Source organism: Takifugu rubripes, unplaced genomic scaffold (assembly GCF_901000725.2).
Source record: "Takifugu rubripes unplaced genomic scaffold, fTakRub1.2, whole genome shotgun sequence".
In the NCBI taxonomy this organism is placed as follows: domain Eukaryota; kingdom Metazoa; phylum Chordata; class Actinopteri; order Tetraodontiformes; family Tetraodontidae; genus Takifugu; species Takifugu rubripes.
This window is the reverse complement of record NW_021821604.1, coordinates 24,003-50,032: the sequence shown is the minus strand read 5'-3', so window position 1 is coordinate 50,032 and position 26,030 is coordinate 24,003. Positions and strand designations below refer to the sequence as shown.

General features: G+C 41.4%; 2 protein-coding genes and 1 long non-coding RNA gene across 3 annotated transcripts; all 3 read right to left on the bottom strand.

Moving 5' to 3' along the window:
• Positions 1-29: 29 nt before the first annotated feature.
• LOC115248183 (uncharacterized) lies at positions 30-919 on the bottom strand. The gene is made up of 3 exons (XR_003887154.1): positions 844-919; positions 650-706; positions 30-208 (listed from the first exon to the last, which is right to left on the bottom strand). It is a non-coding gene; the product is annotated as an uncharacterized lncRNA (long non-coding RNA).
• Positions 920-6,599: 5,680 nt separating this feature from the next.
• On the bottom strand, positions 6,600-10,533 carry LOC115248182 (claudin-7-A-like). Its single transcript, XM_029831810.1, has 4 exons — positions 10,133-10,533; positions 8,199-8,363; positions 7,531-7,615; positions 6,600-6,867 (listed from the first exon to the last, which is right to left on the bottom strand). Exons 1-4 carry the CDS (start codon positions 10,353-10,355, stop codon positions 6,699-6,701), a joined length of 642 nt encoding a protein of 213 aa, XP_029687670.1. The 5' UTR covers positions 10,356-10,533; the 3' UTR covers positions 6,600-6,698.
• Positions 10,534-13,476: 2,943 nt separating this feature from the next.
• On the bottom strand, positions 13,477-24,085 carry LOC446025 (acetylcholine receptor subunit beta). The gene is given in 12 exon segments (XM_029831809.1): positions 13,477-13,871; positions 13,956-14,094; positions 19,561-19,730; positions 19,809-20,032; positions 20,172-20,357; positions 20,467-20,614; positions 20,734-20,769; positions 20,771-20,843; positions 21,443-21,552; positions 21,939-21,983; positions 22,090-22,223; positions 23,951-24,085. Coding segments are annotated over 12 exon segments (1,473 nt in total). The 5' UTR covers positions 24,018-24,085; the 3' UTR covers positions 13,477-13,730.
• Between the last annotated feature and the right edge of the window lie 1,945 nt (positions 24,086-26,030).

Genomic DNA, 26,030 nt, shown 5'->3' with positions numbered 1-26,030 from the left:
GATGCTCAGGCTGATAAGGGTTCAACACCTCACTTACATACCTGGGGCCAGACCTGACTGTGCTTTAAATGTGATTAGTAAAATTTAATACAAATTCTAAACATGAACCAACAGCCAGTGGAGGGAGGCTGCCGGCTGTATTTGGACTTGCTGGGGCCAAATGAGGGACTTTTGGGAGATGCTGGACAGACCGGAGTTGCCTGGAAACCTGGAAAGATGAAAATGTGGATAACTTTCTTGAGATTAGACTGTTAAAAGATGGGCTTAGATGGATAAAGTAGACATGACTCTTTTTTTTTGTTTTTGATAGGCTGGTCACAAGAGAGGTTTGAGTCAATTATTAGGTTTACATTTCAAGTAGATAGATTTGGAATATTGACCTAACCGAGAGAGTTTCTGGACATGAATCATTAAGTCTTAAGGAATTATGACACATTTATTTTCATCAATGATTCAGACTTTGGAATTTTTGAGTACTTGAATCAAATACCTAAACTTCTGCCAAAATACCACTTTATGGATCGAATATTAGCCACATGTACGTGCTCTTTTAATATCACAATTGCAATTGATATAAAATGCTTTACGATATCCAGTCTAGAAATAATTAATTCAAGTGTTGTGGAAGAGAACGTTTAACCAGACTCACCTTGGCAGCTACATTTCTGGATGTCCACATTGGACAGTTGGAATTTAGTTTGCAAAACTGCACATAGTGGAGGAAAAAAGTTACAAATCATTCGCATAGGGCAGTTATACTTCACCCATCAAGCTGTTGCGATATTTCTCCAGGGTTAGTTATTTACTCTGAAGTTGGGAAATGTTGAAGACACGAAGCGATACCTGCACTTTGGTAGAGCCAGAAGGATGAGCAGGACAATGACACTCAAGAGACAATGTGAAGCGTACAAGCTCTGGTCTCTTATCTCTCGTGAGCAGATTCTGACATTTATATACCAACACTAATAGGTCACCTCCTGCGCAACTGGAGCTAAGAGGCCCGTTGTGGCAAGTCTAAGGAGGAATTTCAATATCTTCAAAGGATCTCAACGTGCATGGATTCAAGGGTAAAATGCGATGAATATGGAGATTGGTGCCTTCCCTCATGTCAACACAAGTACAAAAACATTTAAAAACATAAAAAGCTGTGGGCTGGAATCCGTGGATCAGGCTGGGAAGCTTATGAAATAAGAAGATGGTTTTTTTTTAATTACTTTGATTAGTAGTTCGACTTACAAGTAAACCTGCGGACAGTTGCTCACGCTCAACAAACTTAAGTATCAGTTTTGGATACTACTTTATTGTATCCATCTTGACATTCACTACTACATTGTTTTGCAGTGCAGTCTCTTAATATTGTTAAATTGATGATCAATTTTAAATAATAAAGGGAGACTATTTTTTTTTATAATGCTATTTTCCATAATAGCCTTTATTCCATCATTGCTGTTCATGATTGCTTTATATCAGAATGATTGAAAACAACATTCTGAATAATTATGACCACAAATTGCAGTATGTTTATATAGAGAGAATCATGAACTATTTAAACCATTGAAAAATATATGACAATTGTTTTGGAAGGACCTTGTTTTATTTGGGAAAGATGGAATTAAAATTAGATTTAACATGCTGTTGAGATGATAGCAGTTATTAAACAGGTTTGATTTTTTTACTGAGATAAAACTGGGTGATTAAATCACTTTCAAGTCGAGTTCCATCTAATTCATACTGGGTTTGTTTGCTGGTGCGTTTCATGCATTTTCAGCAGTGAAAACTGCATGGGACCAGGTCCTGTTTGTGCTGTTAATAATTTAATTACTGTAGCCATATTCTGTTCATTCGGTAAATAATAACCCATTGCTTGTTAGCCTTCGACCTTTCAGTAAAATTCGTAAACGTTTTTGAGACATCTTTCCAAGTTCCACCATTTTTGTCTATAAAATCAACCTTGCTTTGCGATCTGGATTTGAGTTATGCTTGAAAACCCTTATTTTTATAACTAACTGTGTTTATTGTTTCAATCACACTGTCTTATTGTGACGCATTAAAGTGTTTAACCGTGTCTGTCATTGGCTGGCGCCTGAGTCACTCTCGGCACCAAACGTGCGCAATTACGAACGACGCGCTTGGTAATGATTTGGCAGCGGTCATTAATCCGAAGTGTCAGCACTGTCCCTTCCATCAGCCACTCAGCCACTCAGGCAGGTGCTGACGTCCACATTCAGCTGTGAGTCGAGGGACAATGCGAGGAAATCCCCAAGGCCGAGGAAACGAAGCGAGGCCCCTTTAAAACGACGCTCCCTCTGCGCTGTGCCAAGAGCGAGAGAGAGAGAGAGAAGGAGAGAGAGAGAAAGAGGTCTGATAAACAACAACAGCGTTCTCGGAAGCTGTTTTCACCGGATTCATCTCTTTGCCGTGGAAGAGGAATAGGTGAGGTAATGTCTGTCTCTTTTTTTGGGGGGGGGGAACACAACAAAACCCAAAAGAATTTCTGACAAAGCCGTCGGCGGATTTAGATTGTCGCCACAGCCGGATAGGCACGTTGTTTCAATGAGCGGATCGGAAGACTTGTCACATTGTGAGATATTTTAACAACGAAGGCATCTTAACACCTGTTTTTTTTTTATAACAACGCATCGCTTGTTTCTATGCCGACACTTGAGAAGTGTGAGCGAGCACTTGCTCGGAAACCGTCCGATCTCTGACGCGAGTGCGCTATTTTTGACAAACGTGTTTTACTTCATTTACAGGCTACGTGGACTTTCCCTGCTGTCCCCGCTGAATTGTCTTTGTCGCCTGTTGTTCATTACATTCATTGCTGAATTGCGGAAGTGAGAAAGCTCCACGCACGACCACGACGCCAGGACTCCGGGGACGTCTAGTGGGTCAGTCGTAGGAATTGCACACGCCGGAGATGTACGGAGCTTCAGGCAACTCCGGAGCTCATCCCGCCCGGTGGACCGCCGCGGCAGCCCGGTCCGACGGGTCAGTATAACCCGGGACACCCCCAGGTGAAATGGTCACGGCGGGGAGGCCAACCCCCAGAGGCTCGGACAAAGGGCGCCCAAGCTTGGACAGATTTGGAAGATCCAAGGAAAGGTGGGTCTTCGAAGACGATTCTTTTTTTAATAATCGCCAAGGTTATTCATGGGAAAACATAAACGTGGACCAGGTGGTCAGCAATTGGTGTTGCTAAGAAACCAGTGCACACACATTTTAGGAAGCACAGTACAGTTTAAAGCTACGTTTTCTTTAGGTCTCAATCAAACTTAAACCATATTTATTTATTTATTTATCACATTTCCAACAAACCAAAGTGTTGTTCAAGAATAAAAAACAAGAGACGAAAGCACCCAAACCTAAAATATAAGGTGAAATGCAGAGGAAGGAAGAGGTTAAAAACACGTATAAAGATAGGATAGTTTAGGGTCAAATTTTGTAACTAAGTATTTTTTCTTTTTTTTTTTCTCATGTTCAATGTAGGACATGAACAATAGACTATTTCCTGTGAAAAGACATCTTATTACAGTTGCTTTATCATGTTTCGTGAGAGTCACGTCACGTGAGATGGCTTGTCTTAGCATGCTTGCTAAGCAGCATCACGTAACTTTTGATGTTGTTCCCGATCGGATATGTTTTGACATTTTGCATTCCCTCTCATGTGGACTTGGAAGACGAAGTCCTGGACGACATCATAATAACAAACGGGCAGTGTCCCGTGTCCTTGTCGCCCATCTCCTAAACATTCACCCAGAAGTGCCAAAAAAATAAAAATAAATAACCTAACAAGAATTATCAAAACTTGCCCGCGCTATTGGACCTCGTCAAGCATCCTCCCGAAGCTTCTGGAGCCTCATCAAGGCACAAAAAAGAGTCGCCTAGCGCCGGCTGACGCCTGCCCCCAACTGTACATAGTGTTTTATTTAACTTAATCGATGGTCTTGGACTGTGAATGAATGAGGTATTGCATCACCCTCTATACCTCGGCAGGCGGCAGACTTTTCAGGACTCCAGGATAACAAGGGCTACTCTTTCGCGGACGCGCTGGACCAGATGTTTAGAGACCTCGGCCCGTCCGCGGGGCTAACGCACATGGCGCCGAGCGTTGGCAGTTGCCTGTTGTTCGAGTTTTCTCTACTTTGAACACTTGATACGATGTATGATTAGCCAGCAGATGGAAGCTACAGCTAATTATTTGTTGCTCTTAAAAAAAAAAACACTTGCTGTGTTGTGATGGCTTCATGGTTTTTCTACTATTTTTTTTCCCCTTCTTGGTTGTTGCTTCTGTCAGCTTGAGCTGAGATTATTGTTTTCAAATGGTGCACTTTGTGAGAATGCCTCTTCTGTGCAGTGACGCGTTGGAATTCTATGCATGGAAGTTGTGTAACAAAAGAAAACAAGCAACATCCAAACGCCTGATTGGTATCCTGTTATGAAGGGCTACCCTTGTTGTGGAAGCAGGGCCACCACGATGATCCACAGAACCTGCAGCGTCAACAAGGCCTGTTGTTAGGCCTGCCGCTGTTGACTCAGCGGTATGTTGTTATTGTTTTGGGGTTTTTTTTACCTCCAGGTTTTTGTTTGTTTCAAGGCGAGCGTTGGCCAGAGAACTGTGATTAAAGATGTGTACAGCTCGAAATTGCCAAATACTACTTAAAAATAGAAGACTAGCACACATACTTGTAAAAGCTACATTAAGCTCTGCAGCACTAACCTGCATGTTTCGGTGGTGTCATTATCCTGTGAGATCATGAAAAACATGTCTAAAATAAGCTCTCACTGCTGAGGACAATCTTGGAAATGATGTATCTTGGGTTGTTTTTTTTAAAGGCGAAAATGTCGATTCTTTTCCGTAAGTCTCGCGCTGTAGTCAGCTGTGAGCTCGTCAGATTTGCGCCTTTTCTTAAATCAGCGCCACGGGAGACTGACGCGAGCAGGCGTCGTTTGGGTCGCGGTTTAGTATTTGCATGGAGAATGGTGAACTTTTTCTTAATGCATCCCTACAAATCTGGAATCTTTGTAGTTCTTTTGTCTTAAATGAATGGATTTTAACAGCACTGGTTTTCTCTGTTGTTCTGGTGGGTTTTGTTCCATTTGTGTAATTAAATATAAATCAGACTTGATGATTGATGTTTTCTGCTTTGTTTCATTTAAATTGTTAACTTTATAAATAATACCAGCATCAGGTATTTATTTTATTTTTTTGTCAAAAAAGCTTCAGTACTGATCAAAAAACACTTTTTAATATAATGAAAACATAATTGATCAGTTGTTTTAGAATCCTTTAATGTTACATTTTAAAATGAATGTAAATGTATCGAAACAAAATGAGCGGTGGCAGTAAAATATCAGCTTTCCAGCAGTGCACCGATGGTCACCAGGACTGGATCTCTGCGTTTCTTCACAGGGTTTTACAAACGGACGATCGTTGTAACCTATTTGTCGTTGCAAGTGGGCTCCAGCGACACACAAATCCGCTCTCAGGACGAACAGTCGAGCACTTCTCAAAGTCTTCATTCGTTTTTCCGTCCTTCCAGGATGTTGCTGCTATACCTTGACTCTATGAGTGTTCACTGACGTGATGCGATTGAATGGATATATTGACTTTTACTTTTCAGGAACATTTTCTCAGAGTTGCTTAGAGTATTTTATTGTCAAGAAACCGGATGACTCATAATCACATGTGGCACATTCACTCTTCTCAGGTGATCTTTTCTGCCACTACTGTAACTAGTATCACCAATGGACTCAGCTAATCAGCCAAATCGCTTTATATTAGATTCAAGTTAATGCAAAATGTTATTGGCTACAATTCAAATGATAGAATCTGTGGATGTAATGATCAGAGCTATATCCTTATATCATAAATAAAACATGTATAGTGTCAAATCCATGTATACATCATCACCCTCCCAGTATGGAGCACAATTTCCAGTTTTTCAAGTAATTAAAGCATGGCTTTTTAAACAATTTAAAAAAATTATATATATATATTTGAGTTATAATTTTGCATTTTAAGTCTTTTTTTTGCTCCAAAAAAACCCTATCCTAACAATGCTCACTGTCTATTATAAGTGCTATTAAAGGTGTTAAAGTGTTCTCTCCTTTATTGTGAAACATTTATATGGTACAGAAGATGCTACAAATGTGTGAAACTATAACATCCCAGAATACATCCCTTAAAAATACGCACTGGTAACATGATGCAAAACCTCATCTATTTGACCAAATAATACAGATGCTGTTAGGGAAGTTAGTTGGGCTGGAGTACTAAAATAATTCAGAAGTGAGCAAAGATTTGCAGGGTTAGTGTTGGATGAAGGTGACTCACCATGTGTCAATTCAGGAAGATAATAACACCAGTTTTATAGCTACCGTCACTTGATAAAAAAAACAAACAAACAAACACTGTTGGCACCCTCAATGTCACTCTGTGGTAATGGAGCCCTGAGATGTAGCCTAGTCTACCACAGGCGTATGCTATGCCTCAGGAGTTCAACCATAAACTCGGGGGTGTTATTTTAACATTAAGTGTTGAGTGGGTGGATTGGGTGCAATGCATCATTTATATAAAAAAAACAACAACAACCCCAAAATCTATCTATAAAAAGAATTAAGCATGACAATAAAGAGGTTACCCAAGGCCAGTTTGCGTGGAAGTAAAAAAAAAAAAAGTCCTGTTTCTGAAAGAGTCCCTATACGTATTCTTTGGTGCTGCTCGGTGCACCAGAGCGGGAGCTAGCCGTGGGCGGGTACTTGGGCAGATGTTTGTTCCTGGGACAGGACGCAGCTAACATTGCTCCGCCCAAGACGTCCAACAGGGAGCCACCCCAGGCGATGAAGATGGCAGAGCCAAACTCAAATCTGTTGAAGGGAAATGAGCATTTTCAAGTTTTCAAAATAGATATCACACCAGTGTTGTTTTCTGAACATAAATAAAATAAAATAAGATCATTTAAAATCAAAGGATGTCACATTTCAGCTTGAAGACTCTCCCACAACAAGACTGCAGATAAATCTTTCTCTCTTAGTTTAGCATGAAGTGACAAAACATGAACAGAAAAAAAATTACAACAGAAAAAATGTTTATTCTTCTGTGTGATATGTGTTCTGTTAGAAAACAAACTCTAATCCTTGAATGTTCTCCAATTTGTACATCTCTGATATTTGGAAGCCCCTAGTGGTGATATTATGGATTGCAGGAAATGCCTATAAAAATTAATAGACTGGATGAAATGTTGTAATTGTAGATTCTAATCTTTCATTGTTGTACCCATAAAGAGCCCTCTTCCCTTTTAAGTAAATCTTACATTGTAAGTGAATAAAAAATATATCATTATGTATAGTTTATGTATGATGTCATTTTATTTACAATGATACCTGGTTGATCAAATGACCAACTTCTTCTGCAAAGCTTCATAATTTGACACAACTGTCTTTATTTGTAGATTAAGTCTGATTTCTGGCAGTACATTATTATCATTATTATTTTAGAAATATAATCAATAACAGCATTGCATAACCTACTTGGAGTTGACCGGGGTGTAGGGATTATAGAAGGCTCGGATCACATTATGTGCAAACCAGGAGCACGCCACGATGGCACACAGCCCTGGAAGGGAAGAGGCAGAAAACAAAGATCAATCAGTCCATCATTACAGGGTTAGAACCTGAGATGTGCTGTTAAAACCTCTTACAGGCACCAGGCAGCAAAAGTAGGAGCACAATTAGCTTTTAATGTATCTGTTTTCATTTGATGATGTGAGGAGCATTGCTGGCAACAATTCCCACTGACCAATAGTCTGTGGGGGAATGGGGCTGAGAAGATGAGGTTTTCTGGGATCAAGCCCTGGTGTGGACAAAATTTGGGTGGTGTTCTAGTAGAGGGAGTTGCCTGGTCACTGCAGGTGTACTCAAGGTACCCAACCCCCAAATGCTCACAAAGGGCCCTATGATGAGCTTATGACTCACTTAGTACACCCTGGTATACAATGGTACACTGGTTTATCCTGTTGTGCTCTGGTATACTCTGCCTTTGCCCATATGCAACTGTGATAGGCTCCAGTAACTTCTCTTTGACCCCGAAAAGGATAAAGTGGTCAAGAAATTGGAAATAATAATCTTGGAAAATAGATTCAAGTGTATTTTGTTGTTAACACCATAATGTTTAGTGGAGATATGTGGTATATTCTCACCTCCCACAAGTAAGATAATCCCTCCAGTCATGGCAACGCGAGACTTGCGTAGTTTGTCGGTCCCACCGCACGTGGTACATTTCATTCCCATACATGCCACACCCAGCCCCGCAATGGACATGATGATGCCAACAATCATCAAGGCACGCGTGGCCTGTAGTGAACCTGGTGAAAAACACATATGACAGGAGGAAATCATTATTTAATTTTTTGTAAATTTCATTTTTAGTTGTGGAACGTGGGAGCAGTGGTGTAAAGAAAGTTTTCATAGAAGGTTTAGCTCTGGGTACTGATGAAGGACCGCAAGAAAACAAGGAGGATTTATGTGTGTGAGTTAGATTCACACTTGGCCCTTTGAGGCATTTTAATGCTTTTCCTGGAAGGGAAACCATGGCATCCATGCAGGCTCACACTGCAGCGATGAGAAAAACACGCACCTTTGTTCAAATGTTCGCCCTCCCCTCTGTTGCTGCGCGAGAGGTGGAGTCCTGCATGTTCCGGCACAGGATCCTCATATGTCATTGACCACCACCCCACCCCTTCCTCACTATAAAACTCATTTATCCTCATCCTCCTCCATCCACCTAGAACCAGTCTGTGCCAGTGCTAGCTGTCCCTGCCCAACCCAAACAAAGAAAGAGCTCCAGGAGGGCAGGGACGGTGAAGAGGAGCAAGAGTCTGGAATGAACTGCTCAGTTCCTATCTGTTAGGCATGTTGTCTCCTTTATAAATTTCTGAAGAGCAAATAAAACCTAATGTTTTTGGAGCTATTTACATAAAAACCGGAAACCAAAAATTTGTATTGGAATGCGTATGCTGCCTGATTTTCATTGGTTACTTTCTTGTGACCTATTGGGATTTATGTTCAATAATGTGCAAAAAAAACACAAATGTTCACATTAAACAGACTTGAACAAGATTGTCGACCATTTATCAGCAGACCTAGCCTAGCCTAGCTTAGACTGGCGTGCTTCCAATGATTAGATCCAGAAAGTGAGCTGAACTTTCTTTCAACGTCTAAAAAGTTTACAGTTAGATATTTTTGGCAACCAGTGTTTGTCTGTGTTCAGTAGTGACTGTCGATGCTTCTGAGGATTTTGTCTTTATTATCCAACAGTCTTATATCCTGTTAGCATGCTAAAATATATCACTAGAGAACGAAATGAATACTGTTGAAGATGAACATCACCACAGAAAAGAGTGACCGTAATGATGTTCCTGAAATGCTTTTCGTGCCTGTGCTGCTGCAGTCGAGTTTCCATGGTTACGAAGTTGATGTGTTATTCCAACCTGACCCAGGGAAGCCTGAGTAATGAAAGTCCAGATACATTTTCAACACAGAGATTTCTGAAACTGGCAAATATTAAGTAGGGGTAAAAGAAGGAAATTAGTCTTTGAGGAGTATTTGGATTTGAATTTTCTGGACTCCTTTCATTCAGAGGGGTTTCTTGCCTTAATTACTGTGATAGTTGGGTTTAGCCCTGAGGTGGCAACTTGAGGCATAAGGCATGAAACAACAGCGTGTCCCATTGATTTGGCTGGTCAACAGATCAATGGACCTCAAGCTGTTCCAGGTGATCTCGAGGTGGAGCAGCTGCCCAAAATCAAATTGTCCCGAAAAGCAAATGTTGTGCATGGGAGGTTGATCCCAACCATTTGTTGTACGTCTTGATTCAAGGATCACAAACTATCATCATTAATAGTGCGTTAAGGCTTCCGTGAAATGCACTTAGATTTACCTGGGTCAAAACTATGCCAGTGCAATCAGTTTTTTGTATCCTTTTAATCACGACTTTTTTTAATCACATCACTTTCATTTTACTTTATTGACTCAATTCGATTGATGCACTGTGATGCCTTGTGGGAAATGTCCCAACAGCAGCCTATAACATTCCATAAAGTACCCTGTGTAGGTAGAATGGGATGGTTCTTACTGTCAAGTTGCAGAATGGAGTCATAAATCTTGCACTGGAGCTGCCCGGTACTCTGGAAGGCACAGGACATCCACAACCCTTGATACATGGCCACGGCTGTGATGATGTTGTCGCCGATGTAAGCTGACATCTTCCACTGTGGCAGTATAGTCCCTATGATCAGTGCCACGATGCCAATTAGCGACATGAAAAATCCCAACAGCTGCATTCCGGAGTTTGCCATCGTTCCCTCTCGCACGGAAAGTAACCTTTTCCAGATCGTTTGGGTCCTCTCCTCTGGGAAGATCTATAAGTTGCGTTGGAGGTGAGGGGGAGAATGAGCCGAGCTGGTGCCTGTAATGCTCCTGGCCTCTGGGGCTCCTCTTTCTGTAACAGACATGTGAGATGCGGGTGATGTGACGCGAGGTGGGTGTGTAATTATCACAACCCCTCATGCATGCAGATGTGGGGACAAAGGGGTGGGAGCTGGTGGGACGGGGCTCCTCCGCTCTTCAGCGAAGCAACAGGCTGTTGGCCACTCAGCACTTTTTCCCCAAATTGAATAAAGCAGCTGCAGGGAACGTCCAGAGCTGAACTGAAAGGGGAACACTTTAGATTAGGGAACACACGTTCACCATTAGCTACAGTGCAGAATAAGGTCAAAATAAATGCTTAGTAATAATACGCAATAATACGCTGCTAATATCTATCTTTTCGGGACAATGTAACACATTGTATTGTATGATTTTTAATGCAATATAAACAATGGAAAATGGTTCCAATAATATTCTGTACCAATGGTCTGAAATGATGATTGATGATGACCTTTTCTTATTTAGTTTTGTGCTTCTCTCTTTCTCTTCTGACCATAACGTCCAGTCCCCTTAGTTCTAGTTTCATGTCTTCAGGACAACAAACCACTTCAACTACATAAGTCTCTGCTATTTACATGTGTGTTGAATGTTGAATGTTTCTGTGTGTCCCACCATTCCCCCTTCTCTTCAGCTTTTGGTAGGCCAGCCTCACCAGGAAGATCTGGTCCCACTCAAGGGTTCTTCCTGTTAAAAGGAGTTTAGCTTTACCATTGCTGGTTCTTTAGTGGTTCCTGTAAAGCTCCTGGAGACCATCTCGATTGTCTATATAAATAAAGATAGTAAACAATTCAGAAACATCCTTTTGATTCTCGTACCTACTGTACAGCATCTCACATGGCTGAGTAAACTATTCTCTCATTTTCCCCTACAGCCTCCCCCACTCCTTTCAGCATAATTCCTTGCCTCCTCAACTGTATCCATGTATTCAAGTCCCAACTGTTGAAACCAACAAATGCCTCATTGTTGCCAGGGAGGAGTGACCCCATAGATCAAGGAGTCTGTCTCGCTTTGATACAGAGGCTGAGGAGGAGGTAGCTGGTTTGAAGAGACTGGTTGGGAAGGAAAGATGAAGTGAGTGCTAGGAGTTTAAAAAAAAGAAGGTAGGAAAGGTGAATGCTTTGTGAGATGGAGGGGAGGGCGAGGGAGATCAAGGGGTCAGTCTCGAGACAACTGGTGCTGTTACCACAGGCAACCTGATTTATCTGATGTCCTCTCGGCTGCATTTCCACCCACATCCTAGATTGCGGAGAACACAAAATAGAACATTGCACTTTCCCCTCCGTGTTCACTCTAGTTGTTCTCTTTTCTTCTTCTTTATTTTAATATAAAGCGCAAACACACACTTGTCTCACCGGCATAACTGTAGCTGGGAAAAAAACAGCTAAATCTGGCCAAAAAGGAGGGGGGCGGCTCTCCCTCCCAGCCGGAGGCCTCCAGTGAGTGTGAAACGCACATCTCTAAAGGTCCGTAAAGTGCCCTTGGAAGTCACCGAGGCATTAGCAATAAAACACACTGGGGCCACAACTTTTTTTCCCCCTCAAAGGCTCTGAGAGCACAAATGAGGGGGGATGGCGCCCATCTCTGCATGCCCTCCTTCTTTATCACCTCCAGGCTCGTTGTGCGACAACACTTGGCTATTGTGAATCAGGAGCAGCGGGAGGACCCACACACCGTGTTCTCAGTCTTCTCGTTTCTCTCTTAAGAGCTTAACAAGTACGTCACACAGGGGAGAAACATATTTGGACAGTTAGGACACACTGGTGACATTCATGGGCTTTATGCTGCAAGTCAGCAAGTGTAACTGTGGAACCCGTCTACCAGACGACAACGGTGCCATATTATGTTAGTGATTACATTAGAAGTAGGAGCTGATATACACTGTTGCTCATAAAGTTAGAATAATTTTCTTTTCACTCACATTCTGCAGGTGGTGGTGCAGTCATTCTCGCTGTTGCCACACAGCGAGAGGGTTCTGGGTAAGGATCCTCGGGGAGCCAGGGGCTTTCCTGCATGATCGCATTGCAAAAACATGCGTTTAAGACATACTGGATAGTCTTCAGCTACCTCGTGACCCCTATAAGGAATACAGAGGTAGATGTTGATTTTATTCCTCTCCCATCACCTCAGAACAGAGAGAAAAAGTTTCTGTCACAGTCATTTAAATGGAACAGGTAATATTAACATTTTATTCTAATTTTACAGGAAAGAATAGATGACTCTGATCATAACAACCATGTCTGTTTCAATTTTTATAAGAGGTTAAAAATTTAATTTTAAGGCAGAATCAATCAATCAATCAATCAATCAATCAATCAATCAATCAATCAATCAATCAATCAATCACCAAAAATTACAAGCTCTACTTTATCTACTTTATTTATTATTAAACTTTAAGTCGGACTTTTACTTTGGGTGCATCATAATTATGCCTAAGTGTTTAAAATGCACAACTTTATCAAATTAGGCTACTCAAGTTACAAAACTCCAATATTTTTTCCCCAAAAGCATAGTGAATAAACATAGTGAATAAAGTAGTTTAGTAAAGTATTGCACATTGTATTCCTTTTAATGTATTAGGAGTGCCACCTAAATAAATAGTTTAACCTGAAATTTCAATAAGTTCTGCAAATAAATGTTGAATAATATGTATTAATCTATAAGGCTATAATTTACCATATAAGTCAAGATATACATAAAATGAGCAAAATTACTGTCCTTATTTTATACATTGTCATGGTTTAATTTCATTTTGTGAATTTGCTTAATACCTGAGGCAGAATTAAATAGGAGGTCTTTTATATTAATCTGCAGCAGGAGACCATCAACTAAATATCAGAGATAAATCTACACAAGCCTGAAAAATCGGAAGGTTGTGGAATTTTTCTGCCCTCTACTGTCCACAGTTCGGAACTACAACTGACCCGTGCAGGTGTTGCTCACCGCAAGCATCAAACTTTGAGAAAACATTATTTCAAGCATTTAGATCAAAATATTAAAATCAATAAGAATTACATATACAGATTATACCAAAACTACTCACATCTATACACCAGTTCTCTTAATAACAAAGATTTGTGGAGGATCTGTGACATTATTCTACATTATGCAAGGATTAATTGCATCTCTATAATCCGCCAGAACAGACAACACAAATGGAATTAGCATTTAAATATTTGTGGAAAGTATGATTTGATAGGAATTTAATAAGAATTTTTGAAGCTGCATGGGCGTGTCTGTTTTGTCTTTCATGGAAAGGGGTCGTCAGGTGTGTAGTTGAAACTGGCATCTAAGAAGATGACCAAGGTGCCCAGGGTGGTGATGATGACAAACAACCAGAGGAAAAGACGGTCCACCACAAGGGCGATGAACTGCCAGTCTCCTGTCATCTGGGAGGGGGGGGTACAAAAAAAGCAATGAGTCAGCATTCTGCCTGTGTATCTCTGCAGCACCGCCGTCGTGCCCTTTCTCACCGAGTCATCCGTGTCTTGTTTCTTCAGCTGCTCTGCCATGTATGTCACGGCTTCAATGGCGGACTTCAGGTTGGGAGGGAGGATCAGGCAGAAGCTGTCGGAGTGGGCAAGCCGCTGCAGCTGTACCGTGCTCTCACACCTAAAATCAAACGTTGAGAAAATGCATTACAGTAAACACAACGAAGAGTTCACCCTGTGCGGAAGGGCATGTTCCAGGTGTGACCTCCCTTTGTCACTTTGGATGCACAGAAAAGGTGTGGTTCCAACAGAGAATAGAATCAGAGATTACTGCGCAGCCATCGGGTGATATTGGGGAATGAGACTCTAGGATCTAGACCAGGGGTGCTCAATATATCGATCGCGATCTAGAATGCCAAAGTAGATCGCGTGGCAATAAAAAAAAAAAGACATCAGGCCGTCATCCATCCTGTCACTTGATTGATATACAGGGCAGCCAGTCAGATGACATCTACATTTTTTTGACACTGTGCATGCACAAACAAAGTCTCTAAGTGCAGCAAAGCTAATAAGCTAGTCAGTTTTTTTCCAACTAATTTGTTGCTTTTGTTTTTTTCTATTAAACTTAAGAAGGTATAAAAATGAGTGGGGGAGCTGGACCAATTAAGAAGAGTAAAACTTTATACAAAATGAGAGGAGGACTTTTTTTCTCCACGATGACATTTTCAAAGTGCATTTGCCTCGTCTGACAGTTGACTATTGCAATACCAAATACGGGAAATGTGCAGTGGCGTTGTCGGACTGAGAATACGACACTGATTTCCCGCTGAAAAGTGAGCTGAGAAAGAGAAAGAGATTATAGTCCCAGTTTTTGGGACAGCAGTCATTTATCACAGTGTGTTGTGCAACATATGTGGTTATGCAACGTACAAATTATAACGTACAATATACAACGTAAAAATGGCAAAAAATCTTCAATATATTTCTGAATAAATATAATAGGTTGATCATTTGGACTTAGTCATTTCATAAGTAGCTCGCATGCTGACAAAGTGTGAGCACCCCTGATCTAGACCCTTTCCCCGATAGGCCCTAGATTCTTGGGCCTCTGCCTGCAGGGCCTGGCCAAAGACAGAGGTACACTTGGCAAATGTATTCACCTGTAGAGTTAGAACCCCTTAATAGCCCCTTTTGGAATGCAGGAACTATTTACCCGGGGTTATGAAAAATCTTGTTGCATATCCACCGAAATTTTAAAAAACAAAAACAAACTTTAGTTAAAAAAAGCTTACCTCAAACCCAAACAGTCCCTGATTTGAACACATTTTCCAAAACTTTCAGGTGCAGTGGAAACTTACACTACCCAGATTATCAGAAAAAAATCCTGGAATTATTGATGGGAAAGCAGCTAATGTGAAGACATAGACATCGCAACTCTGGCTTTCTCAAAGAAACGCATCACATTGGAGAGACCGCTTCAGTTCGGAACTGGATAGGTCTCTGAGTAGAATGTAATGGATTGAAAGACCATCAATCTCAAAGAGAGCATGCATAATGTAGCGTAGCATAGCATAGCCCAACAAAGCACACCACTTATGATGCAGGGTTAGGGTTCTCTGGTAATTTGGTAGCCTTATCCAACCTTATCCATTTGGCACATTATCCAACTGGATATGCTTTTTAATAACTCTAATGTCGGTGCACTGCCATTATGGACTTAAAGAAGACTCCAGTCCTTATTTAAAGATTTTTCTTGACCTCTACGAGAACCTCAGGCATGTAGCAACACCCTTCACACAAATGCTCAGAATGATGTTATGCGTGTCACAAGTCAGCGGTGTGGCATTGTTCACCCCTGCTGTACACACGGCGACTGACATTGGCTCTCAGTTGTAAGACGCCGTGCATAGTCCTTGTGTGCCCTTCAGCCTCTGGTTCAGCTCCTAAGGACACTGAGTGACAATGGCAACATAGTCCTGACACCGAGGTGACATTGACACAGCGCCGGGTCAATGTTTATGAGGTGGCACAATCCCTGACCCTGTCATTTTCCCCCCTTTCACAGCTGCTTCGTCCAACCAATGCAGGAGCAGCGCCTTCAGGGCCGCATTCTCCCAATGCCATCAGGCTTCAGAGAGTTAAACTTATTAAATTATTTTTAAATCCATTGAAGGAATTAAAATCAATGCAAAAATATTACACCAAAGATAATCTGAATTATCTTCACTGGTTTTATATAACAGAGAGGATGAGGCCCAGTTTTATATTCAAATTCTGTCATTACATGGCAGGTCTCTTGTGTCTGCTAATAATAACACGGGGAGAAATGAACATTTGAACAGGGTGTTAACTGGTTGCTGCAAAATTGACCAACTTGTTCTGCCCTGTGTTTTCCATCACTTTGTCAAATTTTTTTTTTAAAGTGTCTAAATTCAATTAATCCTAATAGGGATTGATTTGTTACTATAAAATAGTAACATTATGTTACAATTTGCACAAATTTGCCATGATGAGATAAGCTATTATTTGAAACCCATCAAATGAATTTAATTTTCTGCTGAAAAACCCAATGTAGTTTCAAATTTCATCATCACAGACTTGAATATAAGTCCCAGATCTTTAGAATCAAAACAGAAACTTTATTTTGTAACTAGTTTTCAAACTCAGCACACACTGAATAATTTGTGAGGACTAATTTAGCAATGGAATTTGAGCGGAATTTCCATATTGGCCTCAAATTCCATCTGCCTTTGCTAAATTAGTGCTTGGAAATTGGACGAAAGTGGCTTTGTTAGAAGGTCTGAGGTGTATTTGACAGAATCCTCTCCAAAAACTGTCAGGGCTAAAAAATGTAAATATTAAAGTTGTTCAATGTTTACGAACAAAAATCTTGAGTGGTGGGAAAGCCAACGACTCCTGAGTCTTTATTCTCCGTGAACTGGGAAGTGGAATGATAAAACAACCCTTAAGATTTAAAAAATCCTGTCTGTGTACCCCGCTTAAGCAAGGCTGTAATTAGTGTGGAGACAGGAAAAGGAGGAGGAGGTAGTTCATTATCATCTGAGTCGAAGATTGAAAGAAACAAAGAAATCAGGTGATTGTCCAGTCATATTGCATCATCCATACATTGCTACACTGGTATAATATTATCACGTTCAACTAAAATTGAATAATGCTGTCATGAAAAATATGTCGTAACGTGCCAATTAGACTATCACTGTAACATTTCTACTGAAGGTGTCTGGTTCGACTCCACCTGTCAGATTGTCTTCTAGCACATGCAATCAATGTACAGAATGTCATGCAACGTATATGGGCTGTACATTGTGCGTGATGGCAATAATATGCAGGAGCTCTGGCATGAAGGGGAGGTAGGAGATGCAGTGCAAGTTATCGAACTTGCGGGGCAGGCCACAGTGTAACAACAGATGGTCTACAGGACAATACATAAGAGGTCCAATGTGTGTGTTCTCATATTTGCTGCATATTTAGTACTCATCCTATCAGCAACATGAGGCCTGAGAACATTTTGGGTGGTCTTCAGAACATTGGGGGGTTAAGACATGGTTGTGGTTGCTTTTTGGGTATAGGTCAGGGTCAGGGTTAGGGTATTTGGCATGGTTATGGTTAGGGTATGGGGCTGGGGTCCTGATTGTGTCAGTAGAAGTCCTTACAAAGGTTGGTCATCCACATTCTGCATCCCACTCACATTCCATGGCCTGTTTAGGCCTGAAGGTCTATTGTGTCACACAGGCACCCTAACATGTGCACATGTTTGGAGTGGTAACTATAAACATTCAGTGTATTTGCTGGGCATGGGTAGAAGCTTCCTATACAGCCAATACTGCTGGACTAATGGTGTTTTACTGATGATTTTATAATTAGATTTTATATTTTTTTCATTTGCACTAATTTCTATGAGAACATTCATGCCTTGTTTTTATTTGACAACTTGGTGAACGTCAATCAAATATAATAAGAGTTCTAGTTAAAGATTTTGAAATCCAGGATTCCGGGAGTCATGGATGACATGCCCCCGCAGAGACTATTAGGCACAGTTCACTAGAGGAACTGCCCGGAATTCCCAGGAAGCAAGACAAAGGAAATGGGTCAGCTAGACATCGTTCAATCATTTTTTTAAATGCCAGGAAAGGGAAGGGAAATGTCAAGATTCTGTTGAAGGATAAAAATGTCTTTTGCCTTTAGTCCAACCTTTAAAGGCCGTATCAGCAGCATGGCGTCACTGTTGTCGACAGTTGAAATATTCTCAAAACAGAAGAGAGACGTCTTGCCACCCCAATGTACATGAATGTTTAAAAGAAAAAAAGCTAGCCTTGATAGTGTGTATTCTAAAGTGGGTTGGGCTGACGAGTCTGTAGAAGCTAGCTTTTGCGAACTGACAACTGCAAAGTTTAATTCTCTCCAAAGTTGATAGGATTTACCAACATTTATTCCAGATGTTGCATAGTTGCAAATCGTGACCCTTTACCTCCTCTTCCATAAAATATCATTTAAGTGTCTCCTTGAGCGATACAGACATTTGTCCTTTTTCATAAGTGGAGGGCGTTTACATGGACATTCTAAACACTGGTATACAGTACATCACCTGGATGCAAGTGCTGACTCTGTCATTGGTATCCAGTGCACAGACGAAAGGGTACCTCTCTGGATATAGTGATCCATGTTACGGGCTTTGAAATGTGTGACATTTAGCCTACTGATGATTTAAAACAGGGACGGGCGGAGACAAAGACGCCAATGTGATGGAGTGTGGATAATGGTGCCATCTATCCCTCATCAAACTTGACGAAATCCAATCCCCTCTGATCACTCACCAGCGGGCTTCCCTTGCACTCATCCGCCTATCTATTCCCAGGCTCCCCCATCCCACCCCTCCTACGGGATTACCCCCTAATGCCCAATCTAAACAGAGGCTTTAAGGCTGGCGGCTGAGGACGGGAGTGTTGCAGCTTAACTCTGGTTGAAACTGATGCCTTTGCAGATGGAATGAGCACCCCCCCCAGCACCAGGCTGAATGCAGCGGAGCCGTGGAGCTGTTTACAAAGTCATGGCGAGGACTACTGACAGATTGGTCAGAGCAAAGTCTTCAGAGCTGGCGTCACTGTGTTTATCCGCAAACACGTGAGGCCGGTCATCTTAATGACCTGCGATGCTAAAATATATACTGGGCTGCTATTCGAATACCATTGTAGTTTTACCTGTGCAAAAATGGCTACAGACTATTTTTGTAACCTTTTCAAGGTGGTGAAAATAAATATGATACCACAAGGCTTGATGCCGCTAGTTCCTGCCAAAACCAGCATGCTAGTACGTTTTGGTGGTTTTCTGTTTGCCCAGATGGAAATCAAAGTTAATATTTGTATACACATTGTCAACATTATTAGAAGTAGTTTTATAAATATTAATAAATATTACTCTTTTTTCTGCTGGTCTAAACAGACTAGAAAACTTAAAAGGACAGTTGCATAGTTTCATAGCAGAATCGATACAGAGAAAGAAACGTTGCAGCCGAGGATTGCAATATTAATTGCTTTATGTATTTGGAGAAAAACAAGAGTTCTTAAGCTTTATTCAGTATCTGGATCATTTAGTTAGATAATATTACTACTTTTTCCAGGGACTTTACCTGCTTCTCCAAGGCATCACCAGATCAGGGTTGATTTTGCGAATGAAATACTCTCCTCCGGGCTGACGGCCATTAAAGCTTCTTATCGGCTCCTCTTCACTTGTGTCGTCGTGCTCTTCCAGCTTGGGCCTCGTCATGCCAATGTACTTGGGAAGGAAGTGAATGAACACCTGCAAAAGCGGGGCAGGGAAATCTGATCCAAATGATGACGGATGACAGTGCGAAACTGGATCAATGTATGACCTCACCTTTCGAACCCAGTTTGGCATGATATGTGTGCTGGGCGTTCGGTGGTGCAGGTTGAGGACGACGACACTCAGGATGACGGAAAAGGTGACCAAGATCATGGTGAACATGACGTAGTTGACGATGATCGGAATGCCCAGAGAAGTCTCAGGGACCTTGTCAGCCAGCAGAAGCATGAAGACAGTCAGAGCGATGAGGACAGAAATGGAGAGAGTCATCTTTTCTCCTGCAGACGGTTCACAGAACGAATTACGACAGCCGAGCTTAGCGAGTCTAAGCTAAACTGAACAAGTCAACAGACATTACACAGTCTTAATAACATATCCAGGCATCATGTGTAGTCCAACATGTCAAAGCATGCTGACCTGCTCCGGGAGGGAGGTAGAAGACAAAAATAGCCAGCACGCTGGTTAAGATGCAGGGCACGATAATGTTGATGATGTAGAAAAGAGGTTTCCTCTGTATGATTAGGTAGAAGGTAATGTCCTCATACAGGTCTTCCTTGATGTTCTTTCTTGAGGGTTTGTGACAGATAGCCCACTCTCCATTTTCTGTGGAACAATGGAGAAGAAGGCCCGGCTTACTTTAATAACATGCACATATTGCAGAGCAAAGATCTTCATGAATGGGATTCTTTGGTCACAGAAAGTAGTCGCCAACCTGTGAATGCATTCTCATCTATAACAATCTCGTGAACTTCTTTGCCATCATCATCTAGGAAGTACTGCAGGTCCACCTCGGAGGCATCATAAGTGTACGAGCGGAACACCATGCTGCAGTTCTGCCAGTCAAATGGAAAGTACGAAACCTTTGGGAGGAAAAGCGTGATCATTTAAAACACCTTTAAGGAAATTAAACCTAGATGTACAGTCTTGCAGGTGTGGATGCAGAATAGTTTTTTCAGTCTGGAAACCCAGCAGGTAGTACCTGAATGGAGCAGGAGCTGCGGTAGATGGCTGGAGGAAGCCCAGTTGACTGTGCCATCATTGTAAACCAAGACGTTGACGTAGAGAGCCACATCGAACTGACCATCATTACTGTTTGGAATATCATAATATCCATGAATTAGAATTTTTGGGATTTATTTATAAACAGAGGCACGATGGTGGAGATGTTAGCAGTGTCGCCTGGAAAGAGGGTCTTGGGGATGAATCCCACGGGGCCAGGGGCTAACCTATGTGAAATTAAAATATGTCTGCATGGGTGCTTTACTGGTACACTGGCTTCCTCCTACAGTTCTCACAGGTGAATTGGCAATTCAAACCTGACCTTAAGTGTGAATACGATTGTGGAAGATTGTTTAGTTCCATGTGTAACCTGAAGGCAGCTTGAATAGGCTCCTTATCTGTTTCCTTCACCAATCACTAATATGACAGTCACACGGCCCTACAAGCAAAGCTACGGAAAATAGACTCAGCGAACAAGAAATAACTACAATATGTGTGCAAAACGAAAAACCCTTGGGACCTGCTTTACGGAATCCTGTATTTTTGTGCAGTACAAATGGGTTTGCATAGTTCAGTGTTCAAGCAGATCCACCTGACAGAAATACATATTAATGATATTTTGAACTTTTGGCGAGTTGTCAAAAGTTCAAAATGTCCTGATACAGCGGAAGCTTGAGTTGGACACTCACTTGTTTATAAGGTAGATGTCAGGCCTCCACACTTTATTGGGAGGAATCCTTAAGACTGTGATGTTGTCGTATTCCTCTGGTTTCCATGACAACCTGTAGTCTGACCATGCCTGTAATTAAAGGCAGCGAAAGGAAAAAGCGCAAGGCACAAAAGAAAAGTCAAATGGTGAAGTCATTACCACGGCTCCCTGATGCTTCTGCCATTTACATAACAGGCCTAGTTTGTCCCGTCATTTCAACCCCACCGACAGACGCACACTCTCATCCAATGCCACAAACACTCAAGTTGTCCATAGTTCCTAATTAGCACAGGCAAGGCAAAGACATACAAGAGTGAGTCAGTGAATGAGGAGGATAGGGCGATGAAATCTTTTTTTTTGCTTATAGGAAGTGACAAGTCCATTTCAGGGCAGAGCGAGCAGACAGAAGAGAGATGGGAGACGGGAGCGGGAGCAACGGAGCGAGGCCGGGAAACGGCCTGTTTGTCAGGCCGTACCAGATTCATGAAAACGTTGGTTGTCATTTCTTCATTCTTCTCATTCTGTTGAGAGACAGATGGGGAGATAGTGATGCCACAGTGGCAGCCCAATAGTGACTAAGTGTGCCCCACCCAAAACATGATTGTTGTTGTGTATGTTTATACCTACCAGGCTGACGAGTTGGGACAGGGTCATCCCCACTCGGACCATCACCTTCTCCTCCCAGTAACGAGCAGGCCTGACCTTCATGTTGTAGTTATGAAAGATCTTTTGGTGGAGCCTCCGTTCTATTTCTGAGGCTCCTGGATATGAAGATGCAAATAAAAAGAAACAACAAGGATAACAAGGGATAAATTGCATTTAGGGAGTTTCGATATTGGCTTTTTTACCGACAAACTGATGTATCGATAAAATTGTACATCGCATCCCTATAGTTTGACATTTTGTGTGAGAAGAGAAGTAGCTAATAAGTTTGATGTATAATATGTGCATGTTTTGTCATGAAAAGTCTAAAAACTGACACCAATAATTTCTGATAGTTCAATTGAACATCAACATCAGCCAACAATATCAGTAGGCCAATTATATCGGACACATTTATCGTTATTTTATAACATTTTTTCAACATTAGCTTTTGATACAAGATGCTTCCATTTACAGAACCCTATAGCGGAGAAAATGCAAGAACACCCCGAGTGCCTCTGATCTTGTCTCCTCTCTGACCTCCTGCCACATCGACTCAACCAGTTTTCAAAATAACCCAGTCAAAAGACTTGGCTTTTCTCCTTGTCCTTTACCCAGCTGGACATCAGTAGAAGAAAGCCTAGACTGCCCAAAAAGCCACCTGATGGCATGTCCTGATAACAATAAAGTCATAACCGAACAAATAATGAATACTTTCTGTGTCACTGTCCATCTCTTTTTTACATTTCGCCCCATATTTTTGGAATACTTTAACTTATAACGGGTTGTGGAACAATTAATGCCACACAAACAGCCTCTGATTTATTGAGGGAGATCAAAACCTAAAGTGAAAAGACACAGCCTGCGTGTGGGACCAAAGCAGGGCTTAAATACATCAACAGTACAAGCAGAACCAGAACACCTGACACATTCCAGTGACAACCAGACCACCGCATGTTTGCTCTTAGTGGTTTAGCTGGGCCACAGTTGGTTCAGTTCTCAATGAGATGACCAACCTAAAAATACACTGTGTTTGTGTATGCATTCCATGGGGCAGTGGCTCTTTAACTTGTTCATGAATGATGTATTTTGCCATAGGAAATACTGCGCATTATCACACTGTTGCTCTAAAAATAAACACTGGTATAAACAAGCGGGCCAGGAATTTAGATTTAAAATTTTCTATACGGCTATTTACTTCAATATATCCGGATACTCAAGCAAAAAAATGTTGCATGAAAGGACAAACAGGACGTGTGAAATAAGCAGAAGTCAGTGGGGGGAGGGCAGGTGTGGTACGATGGTAGCAAAGGTGACTGAGCTAATGTAATTGATATGCTGTGAGGGAGTGGGATCAAAGGGGATGGCTGAGATACCAGCCTCATGAGAGACAAAAATAGGCTCTGATTAACAAACAATGCGTGTTCACGTGAATCGTTACAGAGGAAGACAGTTTTTGGTAGAGTTTGGTTTTTCCACTGGGATGATCCCTCTTGTGAGTCACCTGTTTTTTGGTCTTAAAAAACTTTCAAAATTTGGATGTTTTTTTTTTTTTACATGCTCACATGGAACTTGATTGAACTGGCCCTACATGCTGATAAAACTTAAAATGTTCAAAATTTTAGAACTACAGGTGGAGTTGAGGCTGGTTTTTAAATGGAAACAAAGAAAGCTGTTTACCAACTATGCTGTGAGGTTGAGGTCAATGTCAGAAAACTTTCAATCCTACTTTTTGTCTACTCAACCTCCTTCTGCTGCTCTCCCTTCTTGGTTTAATCATGAATACAATAATAAATGCTAACCGTCTAGCAACAGATTGAGCAAGTATTCTATGAAAAGCACTTACCAGTAAAGGTGAGACAAAGACAGCTGCATACGATGAGAAATACATTCATCCTAGAAGGAATGTCCATTCTTGTTTGTCCGATTATGACCTTGATGGCATCCTACACCTTGGTGCACCAATTAAAGACCATCCAATATTCACGGACCCCTCTGCACGATTACCTCAGGCCTCAGTGGCCACAACTTCAGATGTCTATGTAACTCCTTTATAGAAACACCTTGGTTATAATAACAGCTCTCTAGTCTATCTTCAGCGTCTGAGGGTTCCCCCTGTGAAAATCTTTGTGGCTCTTTTAAGGCTACCAGGGTCTGGTTGTATGGGGTGCTCGAATACTGGGAGTGACGAGAGGGCGGAATGCCTTTGTACCAGCAAGCCTTTGGGGCAGGCACCTGTTGGCGCTCACCAGCCTGAGGTTATCACTGCGGGTGTTGTGGAGGAAGTGGAAGAGGGAGTGGGGCTGAAAGAGGGGGAGGGGAGGTTACAGGGATGGGGAATAGGCTGTGGGTCATGACAATTGAGATATTTTTGGGTGGGTATGAATGACGCGGCCTTTCACCTGGATGGCTGATTTCGTTTGAGGCAGAAGTGGGTGAGGGATACCATCTCCTCCTCGCTTTTTATTCTGTAGTTTATCTTCTTTGACAAATTTTTGAATAGTTATTATTTAATATTATTCATTGATTATATTTATTGATTTACTGCATTTAAACTGCTGTAAAGAGTGTGTAGTGACCTTAAGAGTAGGAAGAACACATTTAGATTAGGATTATTCATTGACTCATTGACTCATTTGGAACCTTCACTTTCTTGCATCAGATTTTTTTCCAATCATATCCTATGAAGAATGACTGATTTCTATTAAGAATTATGAAATATAACCCTGAAAAACCAACTTAAAAAAAACGTCTTCATCAAATGAAAGCCACTATCAGCATTGTTTGAGCCTTTCCCACCTTCTGCAAAACATTGCATGCAAAATCACCCACAAATCACCTTAAAGGACACATCGTGATAACATAAAGAGTTTAACTAAGGAGGTGACTGTGGCTATGACAATGTCCTACAGAACTGACAGCGATGCATACTGAAGTTAGGCACAGTTTACTGACTGGACATGCATTAATAATGCATAAGCAAACTCTATATTTAGTATATTTTTACTCATCTTTCAAAATTGGTAGAACACAAAAACATTTTTTAAAAAAAATCTGTTAATTATATAATAATCACATATGATATTACACAACCGGACAAAGCTGGCATTTGTGTGGGAATACAAAACAGGCAGGAAAAAATAAAATCTGTTCAGAATGTGGAGGATGAATCGGGCCCCAAGTGATGTTGTTGGAAGTACCCCAAATTATCCTCCAATACAAGTAAGATTGTTGCTATAGAAAGTAAAAATATTATTAGTAAATGTACTTAGGAATCGAAAGTCTTAAGTAAAGTTAGTAAACGGCTCTCTCCAAAATGTGGGTGGAGCAGAAGTAGCAATAAAGGACAAATAAACTCCTACTCTTTTTTTTCAGTCTTCCAAGGACTCGAAAGTTAAACAGTGATCCAAGATAAGAAAACACCGCCTATCACCTACGCTTGTTCTTTCTATTACTTTGTTTCCACGACGCCGTTTCTCCCACTGCCGGGGTTTCCTGAGCAAAAACGCAAAACAGGCCATAATCAGCCTTTACATTGAGGGATGAGAGAGAAAATGTTTCCCGTGAGCTGCTGCTGCAGACATAAATCAGTTTTAAAGGTCTGAGTATACCTCTGTGTACTGCTGAACAGCCTCCCCAGTGCTACAGTTTGATACAAGGTCAAAGAGTTGGATAATGAGCACAGAGATTAAATGAGGCCTCATCCTAACTCCAATTTTGAAGCACCGTTACCACAATCTAAAAAGCCCATGGTGTGTTCGACCAAAGAAATATGAGGGAAGCCCATGCAGGGCTTATGCAGGACCAGTGGGTGCCTTTGATATTACATATCAGATCTTTATTTTAAAAAGAAATCCCCCCACCCCCCCCAAAAAAAAACTTTTACAAGGGCAGCCATGTGTTGCCTCACGCAAATTAAGAGAATG